The sequence below is a fragment of the Anolis sagrei genome, chromosome 1 (assembly GCF_037176765.1).
Source record: "Anolis sagrei isolate rAnoSag1 chromosome 1, rAnoSag1.mat, whole genome shotgun sequence".
NCBI lineage: Eukaryota > Metazoa > Chordata > Lepidosauria > Squamata > Dactyloidae > Anolis > Anolis sagrei.
The window spans coordinates 2,597,048-2,619,406 of NC_090021.1; the positions used below are offsets into that span (position 1 = coordinate 2,597,048).

The 22,359-nt window shown below is 48.3% G+C and overlaps 1 protein-coding gene across 4 annotated transcripts in view; it reads left to right on the top strand.

Moving 5' to 3' along the window:
• DNMT3A (DNA methyltransferase 3 alpha) overlaps positions 1-20,994 on the top strand; it is a 229,665-nt gene extending 208,671 nt beyond the window's left edge. For 2 of the 4 annotated variants that reach the window (XM_067470891.1, XM_067470997.1), the window contains 6 exons: positions 12-102; positions 2,403-2,551; positions 7,660-7,775; positions 10,594-10,663; positions 11,378-11,496; positions 15,423-20,994. In XM_067470891.1, the coding sequence (XP_067326992.1) occupies positions 12-102; positions 2,403-2,551; positions 7,660-7,775; positions 10,594-10,663; positions 11,378-11,496; positions 15,423-15,564 (687 nt within the window). In that variant the 3' untranslated portion in view covers positions 15,565-20,994. The remainder of the gene's footprint in view (positions 1-11; positions 103-2,402; positions 2,552-7,659; positions 7,776-10,593; positions 10,664-11,377; positions 11,497-15,422) is intronic. The other 2 variants (XM_067470943.1, XM_067471029.1) reach the window with 1 other exon arrangement.
• Positions 20,995-22,359: the final 1,365 nt, after the last annotated feature.

Below are 22,359 nucleotides of genomic sequence, written 5' to 3' on the forward strand. Positions count from 1 at the left end.
CCCTGTTACAGATACAGGAATGGGGCCCTTTTGACCTGGTGATTGGAGGCAGCCCCTGCAATGACCTCTCCATCGTCAATCCGGCCAGGAAGGGCCTTTACGGTAGGGGCACCTCTGCTCTTTAATTGAGCCACTTCCTAGACATTGTTGTTATGAGGGGAGGGGCAGGGGAGTCTCTGATATGTAGGATGTATTTTCATTCACTGGACCATATTTGGCACAAATACCCAGTACACCTACATTTGAATACTGCTGGGATTTTTTTTTTGGGGGGGGGGGGTGGATTTTGTCACTTGGGAGATGTAGTTGCTGGGATTTATAGTTCACCTACAATCAAGGAGCATTCTGAACCCACCAACAATGGAGTTGAACCAAACTTGGCACACAGTTCTCCCATGACCAATGAAAATATTGGAAGAGTTTGGTAGGCATTGACCTTGAGTTTGGGAGTTATAGTTCACCTACATCCAGAGAGCACTGTGGATTTAAAACAGTGATGGATCTGGACCAAACTTGGCATGAATACTCATTATGCTCAAATGTGAACACTGGTGGAGTTTGGGGAAAATAGACTTGACATTTGGGAATTGTGGTTTCTGGGATTTGTAGTTCACCTACAATCCAACAGCATTCTGAACCCACCAACAATAGAATTGAACCAAACTTGGCACACGGAACTCCCATGACCAACAGAAAATACTGGAAGAGTTTGGTGGGCATTGACTTTGAGTTTTGGAGTTGTAGTTCACCTACATCCAGAGAGCACTGTGGATTTAAAGCAGTGATGGATCTGGACCCAACTTGGCATGAATACTCATTATGCTCAAATGTGAACATGGGTGGAGTTTGGGGGAAATAAAATCTTGACATTTGGGAATTGTAGTTGCTGGGATTTATAGTTCACCTACAATCAAAGAGCACTCTGAATCCCACCAGCAATAGAATTGAACCAAACTTGGTACACAGAACTCCCATGACCAATGAAAATATTGGAAGTGTTTGGTGGGCATTGACCTTGAGTTTTGGAGTTGTAGTTTGCCTACATCCAGAGAGCACTGTGGATTTCAAACAGTGATGGATCTGGACCCAACTTGGCATGAATACTCATTATGCTCAAATGTGAACACTGGTGGAGTTTGGGGGAAATAGACTTGACATTTGGGAATTGTGATTGCTGGGATGTATAGTTCACCTACAATCACAGAGCATTCTGAATCCCACCAACAATAGAATTGAACCAAACTTGACACACCGTTCTCCCATAACCAATGAAAATATTGGAAGAGTTTGGTGGGCATTGACTTTGAGTTTTGGAGTTGTAGTTCGCCTACATCCAGAGAACACTGTGGATTTAAAACAATGATGGATCTGGACCAAACTTGGCATGAATACTCATTATGCTCAAATGTGAACACTGGTGGAGTTTTGGGAAAATAGACTTGACATTTGGGAATTGTGGTTGCTGGGATTTGTAGTTCACCTACAATCAGATAGCATTCTGAACCCACCAACAATGGATTGAACCAAACTTGGCACACAGTCCTCCCATGACCAATGAAAATATTGGAAGAGTTTGGTGGGCATTGACCTTGAGTTTGGGAGTTGTAGTTCACCTACATCCAGAGAGCACTGTGGATTTAAAACAGTGATGGATCTGGATCAAACTTGGCATGAATACTCATTATGCTCAAATGTGAACTCTGGTGGAGTTTGGGGAAAATAGAATCTTGACATTTGGGAATTGTAGTTGTTGGGATTTGTAGTTCACTATAATCCAAGAGCATTCTGAACCCCACCAACGATAGAATTGGGCCAAACTTCCCACACAGATCCTCCATGACCAACAGAAAACACTGTGTTGTTGTAGGTTTTTTCGGGCTTCATGGTCTAGAGGCATTCTCTCCTGACGTTTTGCCTGCATTTATGGCAAGCATCCACGGATGCTTGCCATAGATGCAGGCGAAACGTCAGGAGAGAATGCCTCTAGACCATGGCCATATAGCCCGAAAAAACTACAACACAGTGATTCTGGCTATGAAAGCCTTCGACAATACAGAAAATACTGTGTTTTCTTACGGTCGTTGGTGACCCCTTTGACACTCCCTCACGACCCCCCCCCCCCCCAGGGGTCCCGACCCCCAGGTTGAGAAACACTGGTTTCAGGAACTTCTAGCTGAGCTAAGATTTAAAATGGACATGTACAAGAACTGGGAAAAATTGAGAAATTCACCAAAGAGAAATGCAAACAAATGGCTAGCATGTGTGGATTACAGTTCCCATCAATGCTCATTCCACTTTCGAAGTTCCTTGCAAGAAAGATGCTTTGGGCTGGCGTTTGCCTGTTCAGGCCCGCTTTGTGAGCCCAGACTGACCGCTTGTTGCCTTTCTTCTTCCTGACGCAGAGGGCACCGGACGGCTCTTCTTTGAGTTCTACCGCCTCCTGCATGAGGCCCGGCCCAAAGAGGGGGATGAGCGGCCCTTCTTCTGGCTCTTTGAGAACGTGGTGGCCATGGGCGTCAGCGACAAAAGGGACATCTCTCGTTTCCTAGAGGTGAGGTGAGGTGAGGTGAGGGGCTCCCCCCCCCCCCCAGGCAAAATATGTCTTCTATGCAAAGGAAGGAAGGCAGGATGGGGCAAGGGCAGCAGGACCGTGCCCGTCATAATAAGGACTGGGTTGGAGGGTAAGGAGTGGGCAATGGGAAGAAAGGCAGCATCTCTTCCCACTAGCATTGTCAGGTCAGGACAATGTCAGGTCAGACGACACCAAATTGGGAGGGAGAGCCAATAGTCCAGAGGACAGGAGCAGAATTCAAAACGATCTGGACAGATTAGAGAGATGATTGGCCAAAACTAACAAAATGAAGTTCAACAGAGACAAATGCAAGATACTCCACTTTGGCAGAAAAAATGAAATGCAAAGATACAGAATGGGGGACAATGCCTGGCTCGAGAGCAGGACGTGTGAAAAAGATCTTGGAGTCCTCGTGGACAACAAGTTAAACATGAGCCAACAATGTGATGTGGCGGCAAAAAAAGCCAATGGGATGTTGGCCTGCATCAAGAGGAGCCTAGTGTCTAGATCCAGGGAAGTCATGCTCCCCATTCTCTATTCCGCTTGGGTTAGACCACTTTACCTGGAATATTGTGTCCGATTCTGGGCACCACAATTCAAGAGAGATATTCACAAGCTGGAATGTGTCCAGAGGTGGGCAACTAAAATGATCAAGGGTCTGGAGAACAAGCCCTATGAGGAGCGGCTTAAGGAGCTGGGCATGTTTAGCCTGAAGAAGAGAAGGCTGAGAGGAGATATGATAGCCATGTGTAAATATGTGAGAGGAAGCCACAGGGAGGAGGAGGGAGCAAGATTGTTTTCTGCTTCCTTGGAGACTAGGACGCAATGGGACAATGGCTTCAAACTACAAGAGAGGAGATTCCATCTGAACATGAGGAAGAACTTCCTGACTGTGAGAGCCATTCAGCAGTGGAACTCTCTGCCCCGGAGTGTGGTGGAGGCTCCTTCTTTGGAAGCTTTGAAACAGAGGCTGGATGGCCATCTGTCAGGGGTGATTTGAATGCAATATTCCTACTTCTTGGCAGAATGGGGTTGGACTGGATGGCCCAGGAGGTCTCTTCCAACTCTTTGATTCTATGATTCTAATGTAAATATCTGAAATGCAGGGTGTATTTTCATTCACTGGACCAAATTTGGCACAAATACCCAACAACAGCACTCCATGCTGTCATGTCAACCACATGACCTTGGTGGAGTTTGGGGAAAACAGACCTTGGTATTTGGAAGCTACTGGGATGTATAGTTCCCCTGCCATCAAAGAGCTCGGAAAAGTGCGCAGGGGGCGGGCAGAAAGGCTGCGCTCGTGGCAAGGCCGTGAGCGCAGCCCTCCACCTCGCCCCCCGCACCCTTCCTCTCTTGCCCAAACGGCAAGGGTTCGCAGCCATTTTGGTGGGGGCGGGGCCAATCAAGGCAGCTTCGCGACCCCCCAAAAATGGCCCAACGCCCCCCCTGGGGGTCGCGACCCCCAGGTTGAGATCCGCTGCATTAGAGGCTTGACTGTTTAACCCTTTCAGTGTCAATACACTCTTTGGTAATGCAGTCAGGTTACATTCACAGGCATTGCACAAAATTACATTTAAACATTCACATTACACTAATCTTACAATAACAACTTTCACAATTCCTAACATCCTACCGGCTGTTAAGAATTGTGGGAGGTTTTTTTTTAATATTAAAAAAATTGAGAAATTTTACATCTTAAATTTGAATTTAAGCCAGAATATTTTTACCCAATGGCTGATAAAGACCAAACTTGGCACACAGAGCCCCCATGACCCACTCTATATTCTGCTGCTGTTTGGAGGAGGGTGGACCATGGATGATGGGACTTCAAGTACCTTCACTCACTTCCTGAAAACAATGCAACCGTCATCCAATGACCAATAAAGACCAAACTTGGCATACAGAACCGCCATTACCCACTTTCTCTAATAACCTGGTAGCGCCGGGTCCCCAATCTAGTACTAAATAAAAATTAATCTGGAAAAAAAGGGAATTGTGGGAGTTGAAGTCCAAAACACCTGGAGCGAGAGCCCAAGTTGGCCCATGCATGATCTAAGAACTTGATGCTGGACTCTCAGGAATAAGACCTGGGATCGAGGGACAACAAACTCCTGGGACACAAAAGGACATAGTGATATTGTAAGGTGTAAGGTGTTGAAACACCTGCTGCTATTGCACAGAACCTTTCAAAAGACCCAGTCACACAAGTGGAGTGTTCTCATCCTGAGGTTTCTCCCACTTGTACTAAGGACCAAAGAAGAGGGACCAGTCCCTAAAATACAGTCCACTTTACTCCCTGCTCTCTCTGCCAGAAAGCAGAATCTGTCTTGCGGTCTCTGTTGACCTGGAACAACCCCACCAAGCCACCAGAGGGCACTGGAACCTAATTGTTGGAACCCATTGCCCAGTGTACGGTCCTGCTTAGGAAGGGCTGGATTTTGAATCCATACACTGTTCACTATTCAGTCACAGTATCTCGGTTGAAGGGCTAGAAGGCGTGATCATAAAGTTTGCAGACGACAAATTGGGAGGGAGAGCCAAGACTCCAGAGGACAGGAGCAGGAGTCAAAGGGATCTTGACAGATTAGAGAGATGATTGTCCAAAACTAACAAAATGAAGTTCAACAGGGACAAATGCAAGATACTCCACTTAGGCAGAAAAAACGAAATGCAAAGAGACAGAATGGGGGACGATGATGCCTGGCTCAAGAGCAGGACATGTGAAAAAGATCTTGGAGTCCTTGTGGACAACAACTTAAACATGAGCCAGGAATATGATGTGGCGGCAAAAAAAAGCCAATGGGATTTTGGCCTGTATCAAGAGGAGCCTAGTGTTTAGATCTAAGGAAGTCCTGCTCCCCATGCTCTATTCCGCCTTGGTTAGACCACACCTGGAATATTGTGTTGTCCAATTCTGGGCACCACAATTGAAGAGAGATGTTGACAAGCTGGAATGTGTCCAGAGGAGGGTGACTCAAATGATCAAGGGTCTGGAGAACAAGCCCTATGAGGAGCGGCTTAAGGAGCTGGGCATGTTTAGCCTGAAGAAGAGAAGGCTGAGAGGAGATATGATAGCCATGTATAAATATGTGAGAGGAAGCCACAGGGAGGAGGAGGGAGCAAGCTTGTTTTCTGCTTCCTTGGAGACTAGGACGCAATGGAACAATGGCTTCAAACTACAAAAGAGGAGATTCCACCTGAACATGAGGAAGAATTTCCTGACTGTGAGAGCCATTCAGCAGTGGAACTCTCTGCCCTGGAATGTGGTGGAGACTCCTTCTTTGGAAGCTTTTAAACAGAGGCTGGATGGCCATCTGTCAGGGGTGATTTGAATTCTATATTCCTGCTTCTTGGCAGAATAGGGTTGGACTGGATGGCCCATGAGGTCTCTTCCAACTCTTTGATTCTATGATTCTATGAATCTGTGGTTGGATTTGCGAGTGAAGTGAGGGTTGTCAATCAGGAGTGCAAATGTGCCCTAAAATGGAGATGGGAAGTGGGGGGGTGGGGGTGGTGGTACGTTGTATCTCTTTCAAAATACACGGGAGTCAATTGTCACGATGCCAGGGCTCTGCCTTATTCAGGTAGAGATGAACCAAACAAATATCCAGTTTGTATCACGCAGTTTAAATAAAACAGCACTTACTTTCTGGCTGTTTTAATAGCCCAAAATATAAAACATAAAGATAGCACTCAGCCACAGAATATAAAACAAAAACAGCAAACACTGTTGCAGGTTCAAGATAACTCCATAGTCAAAAGGTCCAGTCTAGTGGTCAAACGCCGAGAGTTCAATAAACAAAGTCCAGGGATCAAGAGTCTATACTGTAGTTAAAAGCCAGTCCAAAGATTCAAGGTTCCAGGATTCCAAAGCTTCAGGAGAAGTACTAAATTGAGTTATAGATAGAAAGATACATTGAGTTATAGATAGAAAGATTTATTGAGACATATAGATAGATATTGAGTAACATTGAGAGTTACATAGACAGCTAGATTAATAGAGAAGCTATTGAAAAAGTATTGAGGATTTGCCTCCAAAGCTAACTCTGAGCTGTAGATAGGGAAAAAAATCTGTTTTTTACTAGTCATAGGAGCTCAGGGTTAGGGTAAAGGGACTCCAGAATTCCTTATTTTTACCTTTTGGAGAAAGATTACCTCAATACTTGAATGCACGAAAGCTCATCTCTATGCTTTACCAATTGACTGTTTGTAACTTTGATAAGCTGTGCCAAGTCTACAAAGACTTTGGAAATAAATTTATTTATTATTTATTTATTAATTTACTTCATTTGTATACTGCTCCTCTCAGCCCTTAGGCGACTCGGAGCGGTTCACAACAATTCAACAGTATACATAGTACAGACAATAGGCCTTTAAAACAATAGCATCACAATCAATAAGCATAGCATCAATACAATAAATGTTCCATTTGCTGTTCCATACTTGAAGTGGACTCAGTTACTCAGAAAGTTTGAGCTTTTAAAGAAAGATCCCAGCGGTCCACCCAGACAAAGAGAGCAGCACATCACAGTCTTATTTTTAAGGCGTCTGAGTGTGAGGTCAAGACACTGAAAATCCACAAACCTGGGGGAAAACCAGCAGCATCTACCACCAAAACAAGACAAATACTTTTCTCCCAAAGATCAGTCCCAAGGCTAGATCCTTATATCCAGAAACACCCAGCTGCAACCTATCTCTTGTATACCTCCACCCTTAATTGCTTTCACCCATGAACTCTTACTTACAGATTACTCAGCCCTTTAGAACTAAGACTTACATTAACCCTTCCATCCCCAACTGCTAGGCGTACCACCACCAACCACCATCAACTGCAGAACGTGATATATGACATCGATGAGGCAGAGATGGCCATCTTTGAAAGTCCCTGGGAACGTTCCAGGAATTGGAAAGGCTAGCAGATTTGGGATGGATGACGGGAAGCATTTAGCTAAGACATGTAGAGGATTGACGTTAGAATGTGACTGAACTGTCAACAACATCTAGAAACATCTTAAAATCTAACAATAACATAAAGCCACTGAAGACCAGCAGAAAGCAGTTTCTCTGTTTCTTTCTCTCTGCAGTCCAACCCCGTGATGATCGATGCCAAAGAGGTCTCCGCCGCGCACAGAGCCCGCTACTTCTGGGGGAACCTGCCCGGCATGAACAGGTGGGTCAGAGGTGCGGGCCAGCCACACAGGTGCCCATTGATTCCTATCTCTCCCCCTTCTGTTCCCCTGGTAGTGTTTTGGCAAAGGCTTCAGAGCTTTCTCTGTTGCTATGCTGCTTTGAAGTTTCTCCCATTTCTTTGCTGTGTTATTTTGTTTGACAGCTTCAGAGTTCTTGTGTCTTTTTCAGTGAAGTTTTTATTTGCGGATTGCTTTTGATGTTAGTTTCCCCATTGATGTTTTGTGAGCCTTGTCTGGGGCTCTGTATTATGTTATGAATAATTTTTCAATCACTTAAAAGCATAGGTTATTTTTATTGCAATTTTCCAGTCAGAGAAAGGGTATCAGAACTTTCGCAGAACAACACTTAGACATGCAGCTTGTATGTAACTACATTGATTCTACAAACAACCTACAGTTACATTGGCTAACAAACAGAGGGGAATTACATTTTTACGCAACATTCACACTTCACATATATAGATCCATTCATCATTCATCCATCCAGATATTACCATATCCTTTCTCCCTCCTTCGTGAAGCACCTACTTAGGCCAGTTCCTACTTTCCTTGCAATCTGCCAGCACACAGTTCCAAAACTTCCAAAACACATCCTCTTTCCCTAAGAACCACGCAAAGGATCAGTTTCCCTACAGCAGAAACTCCCTGGAAACATATCGTGACTCCAAAATCGCCCTCCTTTCTCTTCACTTGAGAAAAGGAGTGTGAAGGGGTTGTTAAACTGCTGCCACCAATTGTAACGAAGACCGTATTAATGCCACCAAATGTGAAGGTGCGAGTGGTAAAACACCCACTGCCACCTAATCTATGAGGGAAGCCGGGTAACAATCAATATCAGCCTAGGAACTATTTTATAAAGGGACTGTTTCTGGCTGACTTTACTATAGCAGGCTGTTCAACTTAGAAGAAACTGTATCAGGCAAGACTTGAGGAGAACAGTAACAAGTTTATTTTAACAGCAGTATAATAAGTTTAACTGTTTCTTCAAAAGAGGCACAAATCTTGATGGTTACAATAGTAATGTTTCATGACTAATCTCAGGCACAGTCTTCAAGAAGTTTCTTTAAGCAGATGTAACCCTTCTGGACAACTGCCCTAATATAACAACTAAACTAAAAGGCTTATTTTCACAGAATTCCCTATAGCACACTGGCTACAGACACATTCCCTGAATCTCCACCCTGAGACTCAGTGTTCTCTCAGTAGCTCTCCGGCCACTGACTAATTCCCTGTTTCTCCCACTAGAGAAATCAGGCCCTTCCTGTAGCTCACCGGCTTACAACTACATTCCCTGAATCTCCACCCTGAGACTCAGTGTTCTCTCAGTAGCTCTCCGGCCACTGACCAACTTTTTAAAACACAGCTGCCTCATGAAGAGGCAGTTGGCTCCGCCCCTGTTGCTATGGCAACTCAGCTAACACCAAGCATAATCTCCCATACTTACCATCCCTAAACCACTGTCCAAACTACACATAACCAAAGAAATAAAACTTACACATCGTCACAAGGAGCAAGTGACCAGACTGCGTTCCATTGCAGATCTACCACTCCCAAAGGTACACCATCTCTCTCCTTCCCATGGAGAAGAGCATGGTGGGTGAGCCAGACTCCTCCGGTCTGCCACAATTTTAGAATATTAGAAGGTCTCTTATATAGCAATATTTCTTGCTGATGTTGTTCCAAAGTTGTAAATGAATGATAGATATTTCTCCAACCTGAAACATCCTTGCTTCAACTCAGTTCTGGGCAGATGTTGACTCTCCTTAATTGGTGTTAATAAATGTAAGGAACCTTGTGTTGACTTCCTTCTTAACGTAAGGAACCTTGTAGACATTTCCTTAACTTAAAGAGCCATTGTGTCTGATAATGTAAACATGTTTTTCCACCAAGATATTTTTTTAAAAAATTATCTTTATTGAATATCTGAAATTACAGTTAAAATATTTATAGATATCGATAGAAAAGAAAAAGAGAGAAAGAAGGAAGAGAGAGAGAGAAAGAAAAGAGAGAAAATAAAAGAGAGAAAAGAGAAAAAGATTCCCTGCAAATATATAATGACTTCAAAATTGCCTTTCTTTCTCTTCACTTGAGAAAAGAGCAAATGACCAGACTGCATTCCATTGCAGATCTACCACTCCCAAAGGTACACTATCTCTCTCCTTCCCATGGAGAAGAGCATGGTGGGTGAGCCAGACTCCTCTGGTCTGCCACAATTTTGGAATATTAGAAGGTCTCTTATATAGCAATATTTCTTGCTAATGTTGTTCCAAAGTTGTAAATGAATGATAGCTGTTTCTCCAACCTGAAACATCCTTGCTTCATCTCAGTTCCGGGCAGATGTTGACTCTCCTTAATTGGTGTTAATAAACATAAGGAACCTTGTGTTGACATCCTTCTTAATGTAAGGAACCTTATAGACATTTCCTTAACTTAAAGAACCATTGTGTCTGATAATGTAGACACGTTTTTCCACCAAGAATTAACCAAGCACACCTTCCTCCAACAGACAAGAGTTCTTTGTCCCACCCTGGTCACTCCACAGATTCATATATAAACCCAATTTTCCTAGTTCCAACAGACCTCACTCCCTCTGAGGATGCTTGCCATAGATGCAGGAGAAACGTCAGAAGAGAATGCCTCTAGAACATGGCCATATAGCCCAAAAAAACCCTACAACAACCGAGCAAATCAAACGTTTTGAATATAAAGAGGAAATATTGCAAGGGAGAGAAGTTGTGGGTGCAGGGCCATTGTAATGGGAGTTTATTGGAAGTATAAGGTTTGGGCTTGTTGAGATGCCAATCTACGGGTCTCTTGTCCTCTCTCCAGGCCACTGGCTTCAACTGTGAATGACAAGCTGGAACTGCAGGAGTGTCTGGAGCATGGCAGGATAGCCAAGGTGAGCGTGGGAAGCCATAGCAAGGGGGTGTGCTGTGGGGCCAAGAAAGGGTCTGCAGGGATCTCAGGAAAGGGCTGCACTTCCCTACTTCTCATACCGCCCGCTTGAGAAAGGCGGGGTAGAAATGCGCGAAATAAATAAATAAACATGAAAGTATTACGTTGACCTCTAGCTTCACGCTTGTTGGCAAGGCGTGCGCTTCTCCAAACTCTTAATTACAAACGGTCTTCTCTAATTAAATCTCCACTGTCTTCAAGGCCAGTTAGCTCTTTATCTTCGCCCTCCATCCTTCCCTTCCACCCTTTTGTCCTTCTTTTCGCTTTCCTTCCCTCTCTCCTTTCTCCTCCCTTCCTTCCCTTTTGCCTTTCTTTCCCTCTTTCTCCCTCCCTCCATTCAATTCCACCCTTTCATCCTTCCTTCTTCCTTTCCTTCCTCCTTCCATTCCTGCCTTCCTTTCTTCCTCCCTTCCTTCTCTTCTTCCTCCCTCTTTCTCCTTCCATCCTTTCGTCACTCCTCCTCACAGGGAGTGCTAGCATGTGGCCCCCAAGTTAGAAAGTTTGCCCCACAGGGGCTTCCTATTGCAATGTCATTTGCTAGTAATAGAAGGGCCTTCCCTTTGGGCCCCTGAGAGCCCAAAAGCAAAAATCCTGAGAGGAGGAGGAAGCAGCCAGGACCCCCTAATGTTGTCTTTTCGGGTTTGTGTGTTTGTTCCAGTTCAGCAAAGTCCGAACCATCACCACTCGCTCCAACTCCATCAAGCAAGGCAAGGACCAGCACTTCCCCGTCTTCATGAACGAGAAGGAAGACATCTTGTGGTGTACCGAGATGGAGAGGTGAGGCAGGAGGGGGGGGGGTGCCTTGGGGCTGGGAATGGGGCTCAATTCCACTGGCTTCCCAGGAAGCCGGTCCTCCCAGGTTGGCATGTTTATTTATTTATTTATTTCGGTTGCTTCTACCCCGCCCTTCTCACCCCGAAGGGGACTCAGGGCGGCTTACAAAAGCTATGCACAATTGGATGCCCGCATCACATAACAACAATAAGACAAAATAACATCCATTAACAGAAAACAGCAATTCTTGCAAGGCGAAAACAACCATAAAACCAGTAAAAGCAGTAAAACCAATACAAACCATTTCTCCTCATTGACGGTCAGCGTTTCGCAATCTCATAGTTCAAATTCCAATTCCACAATTGTCAGTCCTGTCCATCTGGTTGTCCATATCTAGTTGTCAGATTGCCCGAAGGCCTGGTCCCACATCCACATCTTTACTTTCCTCCTGAAGGAAAGGAGGGATGTTGACGCCCTAATTTCCCCCGGGAGTGAGTTCCACAGGTGAGGGGCCACCACTGAGAAGGCCCTGCTCCTTGTGATAGTGGTGGGGTCGAGAGCAGGGCCTCCCCAGATGATCTCAAATTCCGGGGTGGGACGTAGAGGGAGATACGTTCGGACAGATACACTGGACCAGAACCATAAAGGGTTTTGTAGGTCAAAACCAGCACCTTGAATTGTGCTCGGAACTGAACCAGCAGCCAGTGGAGCTGACACAGCAGGGGGGTGGTGTGCTCCCTGTATGTCGCTCCGGTGAGCAATCTAGCTGCCGCTCGCTGGACCACTTGAAGTTTCCAAACAGTCTTCAAGGGCAACCCCACGTAGAGTGTGCTGCAGTAGTCTATTCGGGATGTAACAAGAGCGTGGACCACTGTGGCCAGATCAGACTTCCCAAGGTACGGGCGCAACTGGTACACAAGTTTTAGTTGTGCAAAAGCTCTCCTGGCCATCGCTGATACCTGGGGTTCCAGGCTCAGCGATGAGTCCAGGATCACTCCCAAGCTGCGAACCTGTTTGTCGTGCATTGTCTCAGGAGTTGTCCTAGGTGGGAGTTTTGCTTCTACCTCTCTCTCGTAGAAGGTCAGGGCCATCCCTTGCCCCACAGCCCAGGCCACAGCCTCACTCTAGTCACCTCGCCTGTTGTTTCCATGGGGTGGCCCTCCCATTTTTGATCCATAATTAATCTGTTTATTTACAGTATTTGTAATGGCTTTAATAACACTTTATTTGTACCCCGCCACCATCTCCCCAGAGGACTCAGTGTGGCTTACATGAGGCTGAGCCCAAATACAACAATACAAGCAATAATAAACACAGTACAAACAATAAAAACAAAAACATAGACAATAAAATATACAACATTATCAAACAGAAGAACGGCCGGCCTCAGGGGAGCGTGCTCGCTCCATCCATGTTCAACATCTACACAAATGACCAGCCACTGCCAGAAGGGCAGAGAGTTTCATCTATGCTGATGATCGTGCCATCACTGCTCAAGTAGGGAGCTTTGAGACGGTAGACCAGAAGCTCTCCGAAGCTCTAGGTGCCCTTACTGCCTACTACAGGGAAAACCATCTGATCCCTAATCCATCTAAAACACAGACATGTACCTTTCATCTCAAGAACAGAGAAGCATCCCAAGCTCTGAGGATTATCACCTGGGAAGGAATCCCACTGGAGCATTGCAGCGCACCCAAATACCTGGGAGTCACTCTGGACCGTGCTCTGACCTACAAGAAGCACTGCCTGAACATCAAGCAAAATGTGGGTGCCAGAAACAATATCATACGAAAGCTGACTGGCACAACCTTGGGATCACAACCAGATACAGTGAAGACATCTGCCCTTGCGCTATGCTACTCTGTTGCTGAGTCTGCATGCCCAGTGTGGAACACATCTCACCACGCTAAAACAGTGGATGTGGCTCTGAATGAGACATGCTGGATTATCACGGGGTGTCTGCGCCCTACACCACTGGAGAAATTACACTGCTTAGCCGGTATCGCACCACCTGACATCCGCCGGGAAGTAGCAGCCTATAGTGAAAGGACCAAGGCAGAGACATCTCCAGCTCATCCCCTGTTTGGGTATCAGCCAGCACGTCAGCGACTTAAATCAAGACAGATCTACAGAGACACTTGCTGGAACACCCCAGCAATCGAGACTCCAAAAGTGGCAGGCTCAAACCCAGAACCTCAATCCATGGCTGATACCAGATGAGAGACTCCCCCCTGGGCACGCAGACTTGGAAGGCGCTGAACAGACTGCGCTCTGGCACCACGAGATGCAGAGCCAACCTCAAGAAATGGGGCCACAAAGTGGAATCCACGACTTGTGAGTGCGGAGAAGAGCAAACCACTGACCACCTACTGCAATGCAGCCTGAGCCCTGCCACATGATGCACAAGGGAGGACCTTCTTGCGGCAACACCAGAGGCACTCCAAGGGGCCAGATACTGGTCAAAGGACATTTAATCCACTACCAAGCTTGCAAACTTTGTGCTTTGTTTGTTTGTTAAAAAAATGCAATACAACTGTTTGGTTCACTCCTGACATGATAGATAAATAAATAACCTGAAATAATAACACAGTCCAGGTCTGGGCACCACAATTCCGGGCACAATTCAAAGTGCTGGTTTTGACCTATAAAGCCCTAAATGGCTCTGGCCCAGTTTACCTGTCTGAACGGATTCTCCCCTATGAACCATCAAGGCTATGAAGATCTTCGGGGGGGGGGGGGGGGCTGCTCGCGGTCCCACCACCCTCACAATCACGGTTGGTGGGGACGAGAGACGGGGCCTTCTCGGTGGTGGCTCCCCGGCTTTGGAACTCCCTCCCACTAGAGGTTAGATCTGCCCCCTCCCTCCTGACGTTCAGGAAATCACTAAAAACTTGGCTCTGGAAGGTGGCATTCGGTGACTGAACCTAGAACTGTGATGAACTGTGACTATAAACATGACTATTAGGCCTGGGTAACAACGGAAAAATTTGTTTCTAAAATCGATTTGTATTTGGGGTTTTTTTTTGTTTCAATATTTAAAATAATTACAAAATTTTCCTTTTAAAAAGTTCGATATTTACGAAATTTCGTAAATGGCAAAAAATTAACGAATCGATTTCCGAAACAATAACGAATCGATTCGTTAATGGCGGACGCGACCGCGAAATACGCTAAAAAACCTCCAAAACCTTCTGAAGCTTCCCTCTCCCTCTGTTGTTGACTTTTGGTGTGATATTATAATTTTTTTTCACTAATTAAACCATAAAACTGGCCCAGACATGCGGAAATAATAACGAAACGACCTCAAAACAATAACGAAACGAATACAATATCGAAATACGAAGCATTTACAAAACTTTTTGAAAATTCGTTTTTTTAATAATTGCTCCAGAATGGTTCGTTATCGTTTTGTAATTGAAAAAATTAACGAATTATTAACGAATTACGAATTAACGAAACGAAACCGCCCAGCCCTAATGACTATGACTTTGACTGGACTGACGATTTGGCGTAGGAAACTGGAATGATGTAATGATGATGTTTTTATGGTATTGTGTTGTTATTTTGATATGTAATGATTTGTACTTTTATATGATTGTATTTTTATATATGCTGTAAACCGACCTGAGTCCCTCGTCGAGGTTGAGAAGGCCGGTATAGAAAACCTCTAAATAAATAAATAAATAAATAAATAATATATTCGGGAAGGAGAGGGACATAATGGAAGAGGTCCGGCAACACCAGAGGCACGCCAAGTGGCCAGATACTGGTCAAAGGACATTTAATAGAATACCAAGCTTGCAAATTCTGTGTTTTGTCTGTTTGTTTGTTTGTCTTTGTTAAAAATGTAATGCAAATGTCTGGTTGCTGATGACACGATAAATAAATACCGGTCCTGACCGCTCTCTCTCTCTTTCCTGCGCCCACAGGGTCTTTGGTTTCCCAGTCCACTACACAGACGTGTCCAACATGAGCCGCCTGGCGAGGCAGAGACTGCTCGGCCGCTCTTGGAGCGTCCCCGTGATCCGCCACCTCTTTGCCCCGCTGAAGGAGTACTTTGCCTGCGTTTAAGAGGCGCACTCATTGAACTGTCCGAGCGGAGGAGGAGGCGTCTCAACACAACCACCCCCAGGAACAGAAGCGAAGTGCCCCCGAACGGAGGAGGTGGCCGGTGGGCGAGAGGGAGGAGGGAGGGAGGGAGAGGACCCCCGCCCGTGCGCGCCCAGGTCTTCGCCCATCCTCTCCCCAGTTCGAGCCACCCTAAGCCCAACCCGCCGGTCCCGCTCTCGTTGGCAACCGCCCTTTAATTTCCTGCTCTTTCTGGATGGGTTTGTCTGTTAGTTTGGTTTCTGCCTCTCCTCGCCGGGCCCCACAAAGCGCGGGCCTGGCCTCGGGCGCCACCGACCGCAACAGAGGAAATTCCAGCCGAGCCCAAAGCTGAGCAGGCCGCGGGGCAACGTTGCCCCCGCTCAGTCGAGGAGCACAAAAAGTGGGGCGCGCCGCACTTTCCAGCCCCGCTCCAGGGAGGAGCGCAAGCTGGGGAAGCCGCAAGCCCCGCCGAGCCCCTTCCCCGGTCCCCCCGATGCCCCCCCCCCCACACCACACACATCTACACACTTTTCTATAGTATTTGGGTGCCTACCACACAGGAGACCTTGATAAAAGCCCAGCTCCTACAGCCGCTCTTACCTCTTGTTTACAGTTTATATATATGTGAGAGTTATGCTAAAGAAATGTCTATATATATAAAAAAAAAGGTACTGTTACTACTGTACAACTGACTTTCAAAATGGTGCTTCTACAACAGCAGGGGGTGGGGCTGAAGGGCAGCTTCTGCGGTGCTTCAAGTGCCAGCCTGCCGGGCGAAGAGGAGGAGGAGGAGGAGAAGGGGCCCGGATCGGGGCCCTTCTTGCAAAGGCAGTGGCAAAGGGAGGGCAGGCAAGCAGGCAGGTAGGCAGCAGAGAGGCACCCTCCTCTGCCCTGGGTGTCAACGCAATAATTGCTTTTGTGTCCCAAAAGGCAACCCTCCTCCCTCAGGCCAGGGGCTTGGGTCTCCCAGTCCCCCTGTAGAGCTCCCCATGGCGGCCCTACACATTCAGTGGTGCTTTCCCGCAGTCGGCGCGCTCTGGGCACCCTCCCTGGCTCAAAGATGGGGAGGCCGGCCGGCCACCCCCCAGCCGGACCCAGCAGTGCCCCTTTTGGTCACCCCCCAACTCCCAGGCTGCAGAGTCCCTCGCGAGGTCTATGGTTCCGCTCTTTCCTTCCTTCCCCGTTTTTGCCCCAAATGCAGGATATCCTGAGGGTGGGTGATGGAAGAGCCCCCCGCCCTGCCCTGGCACCCCATGCCATTCCTCCGCGATCTCACGTGGTTCTTGGAGGGTCAGCGCCTGCTGCCTCCCTTCTCCCCCTCTTCTGTTGATGGCTGATGTGAATTGTAGACTTCCTGTTTCGCTTGATCAGACTCTGGCTGCGCTGCCCTCCAACTCCCGCTCAGAGACACGCACTTGGAGGGGGGGTGGCGAAGGGCAGGCAGGGGCTTTCCGGGGACAGAGGTGGGCAGTTCTTGTGCAAGGAGGATACGATTTCGGGTCACATTTTCTTGGCAATTGTGTGCACTTTACTCCTTTGGCAACGGGAAAGCAACCCTTTGCCTACGAGACTCTGAGGCAGGAGGCGCGATGGGCGGCCGGTTGTGCCGCGGACGTGAGTCTGCCATTCCCTTCCGTTTTGCGGGGATTGCTCCCGACGGGGGTCCTGAGCCCTTGGTGCTAACGGGGAGTGGGGTTGGAGACCCCTCTTAGAGAAGCTCTCTGCCTCAGCAGCTCCCCCATCTCGGCCTCTCCAGGGGGACGGCATCTCCCCTCTGCTCCCGTCTTCCCGGCCTGCGTCCATGGTGCTCTCGGGGTGCTGAGGCAAAGTGTGGGGGCTGGGAAGGGGGACGCTCACCCCGTCCCCTGGCCAGCTGTCCCCCAGGACAGCCCTCCTCAGGCGGGGAGTCCCCGAGGAAAGGCCGCTGGCCTTGGTGCTAATATTTCGGGGAGTCAGTTGGGGTGGCGAGCAGGCGTCTCCACTCACTTCCCTTCAAACTGTGAAGGGTGCTGGGGGGTCTCACTCAGGGTCTGGTGGGGAAAGGAGCGTGGCGGAGCCCTCTGGGTGGGGCACAGTTGGGGTGCCCCTCCAGTAGTAACAGCAGCCCCCCTCACACTCTCTTTTAATTCTAACGTCCACCCCGCCAAACACACACTTACACATATACATACTGGGCTGTTAGGGCCGGCGGTGTCCCGGTTTGAGCACCGCCTCCCACCCCAGTCATTTTGCAGGATTCCTAACCCACCCGCCGCCTTTCCCAACCTACTTGCCACCACAATTGGGGTGCCCCTCCAGCTGGTGCGTGTGGCTGGCAGCCCCCCTCACACTCTCTTTTAATTCTAACGTCCACCCCGCCAAACACACAAACATACACATACATACTGGGCTGTTAGGGCCGGCGGTGTCTCGGTTTGAGCACCGCCTCCCACCCCAGTCATTTTGCAGGATTCCTAACCCACCCGCCGCCTTTCCCAACCTACTTGCCACCACAATTGGGGTGCCCCTCCAGCTGGTGCCTGTGGCTGGCAGCCCCCTTCACACTCTCTTTTAATTCTAACGTCCACCCCGCCAAACACACACACATACACATACATACTGGGCTGTTAGGGCCGGCGGTGTCTCGGTTTGAGCACCGCCTCCCACCCTAGTCATTTTGCAGGATTTCTAACCCACCCGCCGCCTTTCCCAACCTACTTGCCACCACAATTGGGGTGCCCCTCCAGCTGGTGCCTGTGGCTGGCAGCCCCCCTCACTCTCTCTTTTAATTCTAACGTCCACCCCGCCAAACACACACTCACACATATACATACTGGGCTGTTAGGGCTGGCAGTGTCTCGGTTTGAGCACCACCTCCCACCCCAGTCATTTTGCAGGATTTCTAACCCACCCGCCGCCTTTCCCAACCTACTTGCCACCACAATTGGGGTGCCCCTCCAGCTGGTGCCTGTGGCTGGCAGCCCCCCTCACACTCTCTTTTAATTCTAACATCCACCCCGCCAAACACACACTCACACATATACATACTGGGCTGTTAGGGCCGGCGGTGTCTCAGTTTGAGCACCACCTCCCACCCCAGTCATTTTGCAGGATTTCTAACCCACCCGCCGCCTTTCCCAACCTACTTGCCACAGAGGCGACAAGTACGGAGAGGGAAACGTTCCCTCCGCCGCCCTCTTCTCGTTGAGTTTCACTGGTGCTAAATGGGAACTAGGAGACCCTGTCGTAACCACGATTTGCCCGTGCCGACTTCCCACGCAGGGCCACCTGAGCCAAGGGGTTGGAAAAGGAGCGGAGGCTCCCGAGGGGGGAGTGGGCAGCGGTGAGCCAGCTGTTCCAGGTGCACCAACCCCTTTTTTAGAAGCTACTCTTTGGAGAAGAACCTTACAAAGTGCTCACACAAGCGACGCCCGGCTCTTCTCCAGAGCCTTCCTTTCAGAGTATAGGTTTAGCCGAGAAGTTGGCCACACCGTCCCCCAGTTCGAGGTCTCGATCCAGCGGCTCAGCGCTCGCTGCATCTCCCATATCTGCCCCCCCCCCCAACTCCGCAGCTGTCAGGCCGAGCAGGGCCCTCCCCATTGTGCGTCCCCTTGCAAAAACCTGGAAGTGGGAAAGCCTTCTTTTGTCTGTCCAATCCTCCCCAGAGTCTTTGTCTTGGGCCTGTTTTGCTGTCTGCCACAGAGCCCCCCACCCGTTTTCCCTCCAGAGGGTGGGGGGAGGGGGAGGAGGGACGGACTGGACAAACAGACTTGACTCAGAACCCCCCCCCCCCTTTTACAAAGGTCCCTCTGTCAGGTTGCACAGCCCTAGACTGAAAAAAGCCAAGCAACCCGGCCCCTAAACCTGCCCCACCCGCCCCACCCACCCGGGATTGCCTGAATTCCTTTGGCATCTGCAGAGGGACGAGGTGACAACCAAGGTGCTAAACCGTTTTATTACAGATCTATTGTTAACTTAAGTCTGCTGTCTGGACAATGACTGTTTTTGTTTTCTTGTAGTGGAGTTTAAAAGAGCTCTATTATTTTACTCTTATATATTATTATTACAAAAAAAAAAGGCATTTTAACTTTGTACTTGAAACCTAAAGGAAAAGATTTCATGTGTTTTAGCCTAGTCATTGAAGTAGCTGAGACGACGCTTTACTGTTTGTGGGAAATCATGTATTCATGCTGACGAGTAATCTGTGGAGATCCTGGAAAGAGCTCCAGCCTGTTTCCCTGCCCTCCAGCCGCCCGACATTCCACGCAGCAGCTCCACCCGGAAACCATTCCCTTCTTCCCTCCTTTTTCCCCTCCTTCCTTCCTTCCTTCCTTCCTTCCTTCCTTCCTTCCTTCCTTCCTTCCTTCCTTCCTCCCTCCCTTCTTTTCCTCCCTCCCTCCCTCCCTCCCTCCCTCCCTTCTCCATTTCCTTCCTTCCCTTTCTCCTTCCTTCCTTCCTTCCTTCCTTCCTTCCTTCCTTCTTTCCTTCTCCATCTCCTTCCTTCCTTCCCTTTCTCCTTCCGGCTTCTTGCCGGGGGTTGGACTGGATGGCCCACAAGGTCTCTTCCAGCTCTATGATTCCTTCCTTTCTTTCCCTTTATCCATCCATTCATCCTTCCTTCCTTCCTTCCTTCCTTCCTTCCTTCCTTCCTTCCTTCCTTCCTTCCTTCCTTCTTTCCTTCTCCATCTCCTTCCTTCCTTCCCTTTCTCCTTCCAACTTCTTGGCAGGGGGTTGGACTGGATGGCCCACAAGGTCTCTTCCAGCTCTATGATTCCTTCCTTTCTTTCCCTTTATCCATCCATTCATCCTTCCTTCCTTCCTTCCCCTTCCTTCCATTTTCTTCCCTCCTTCACTCCCCTTCCACTTCCTTCTATTCTTCCTCTTCCTTCCATTCTTCCCCTCCCTCCCTCCCTTTCTCTTCTCCTTCCTTCTTTTCTTCTTTTCTTCTTTCCATTCTTCCCCTTCTCCTTCCTGCTTCTTGGCAAGGGGTTGGACTGGATGGCCCACAAGCTCTCTTCCAGCTCTATGATTTCTTCCTTCCTACTTTCTTCCATTCTTCTTTTTTCTTCCTTCTCTCCCTCCCCTTCCATCTCCTTCCATTCTTCCTTTTTCTTCCTTCCCTCCTTCACTCCCCTTCCACTTCCTTCCATTCTTCCTCTTCCTTCCATTCTTCTCCTTCCTTCTTTCCTTCCTTCGTTCCATTCTTCCCCTTTTCCTTCCTGCTTCTTGGCAGGGGGTTGGACTGGATGGCCCACAAGCTCTCTTCCAGCTCTATGATTCCTTCCTTCCCTCCCTCCCTCCCTTTCTACTTCCTTCCATTCTTCCTTTTTCTTCCTTCCCTCCCTCCCCTTCCACCTCCTTCCGTTCTTCCTTTTTCTTCCTTCCTTCCCTGCCTCCCTCTCTCCCCTTCCACTTCCTTCCATTCTTCCTTTTCTTCCTTCCTTCCCTCCCTCCCTCCTTCCTTCCTTCTCCTTCCATTCTTCCTTTTACTTCCTTCCTTCCCTCCCTCCCCTTCCACTTCCTTCCATTCTTTTCCTCCCTTCATTCCCTTCCACTTCCTTCCATTCTTCCTTTTTCTTCCTCCCTCCCTCCCTTCCTTCCTTCCCTCCCTAGTTCCTTCCATTCTTCCTTTTACTTCCTTCCCTCCCTCCCCTTCCTTTTTCTTCCTTTTACTTCCTTCCTTCCTTCCTTCCCTCCCTCCCCTTCCACCTCCTTCCATTCTTTTTTCTTCCTTCCTTCCCTCCTTCCCTCCCCTTCCACTTCCTTTCATTCTTCCTTTTACTTCCTTCCCTCCCTCCCCTTCCACTTCCATTCTTCCCCTTCCCTTCCTTCCTTCCTTCCTTCCTTCCCTTCCTCCCTCCCCTTCCACCTCCTTGCATTCTTCTTTTTTCCTTCCTACCTTTCTTCCTTCCCTCCCCTTCCACTTCCTTCCATTCTTCCTTTTTCTTCCTTCCTTCCCTCCCTCCCTCCCTCCTTCCTTCCTTCTCCTTCCATTCTTCCTTTTACTTCCTTCCTTCCCTCCCTCCCCTTCCACTACCTTCCATTCTTTTCCTCCCTTCATTCCCTTCCACTTCCTTCCATTCTTCCTTTTTCTTCCTCCCTCCCTCCCTTCCTTCCTTCCCTCCCTAGTTCCTTCCATTCTTCCTTTTACTTCCTTCCCTCCCTCCCCTTCCTTTTTCTTCCTTCCTTCCTTCCTTCCCTCCCTCCCCTTCCACCTCCTTCCATTCTTTTTTCTTCCTTCCTTCCCTCCTTCCCTCCCCTTCCACTTCCTTTCATTCTTCCTTTTACTTCCTTCCCTCCCTCCCCTTCCACTTCCATTCTTCCCCTTCCCTTCCTTCCTTCCTTCCTTCCTTCCTTCCTTCCTTCCTTCCCTTCCTCCCTCCCCTTCCACCTCCTTGCATTCTTCCTTTTTTCCTTCCTACCTTTCTTCCTTCCCTTCCCTCCCCTTCCACTTCCTTCCATTCTTCCTTTTCCTTCCTTCCTTCCTTCCCTCCCTTCCCTTCCACTTCCTCCCTTCCCACCCCAGGCCCATACCCACCCACCCCGCACCCTCGCCTGGCTTTTCTTTTCATTTCCCGGATGATTTGGGGACTGCCCCATCCTTTCTGCCGCTTTGTTATTCTTTTTATTTTTTAGGGTTGCTTCTATATTTATTGACAAATAAATAATAATGTACATTTCAGAGTATGGTTCTGCCCTGCCCGGTGGGGGGTGGGGGAGGCAAGGCTGGCTCCCCATCCCCCCCGTGGGCAGGCGCTTGTATCTCTGTGTAAGTATTGCTCGTGACATAGCTGTTTA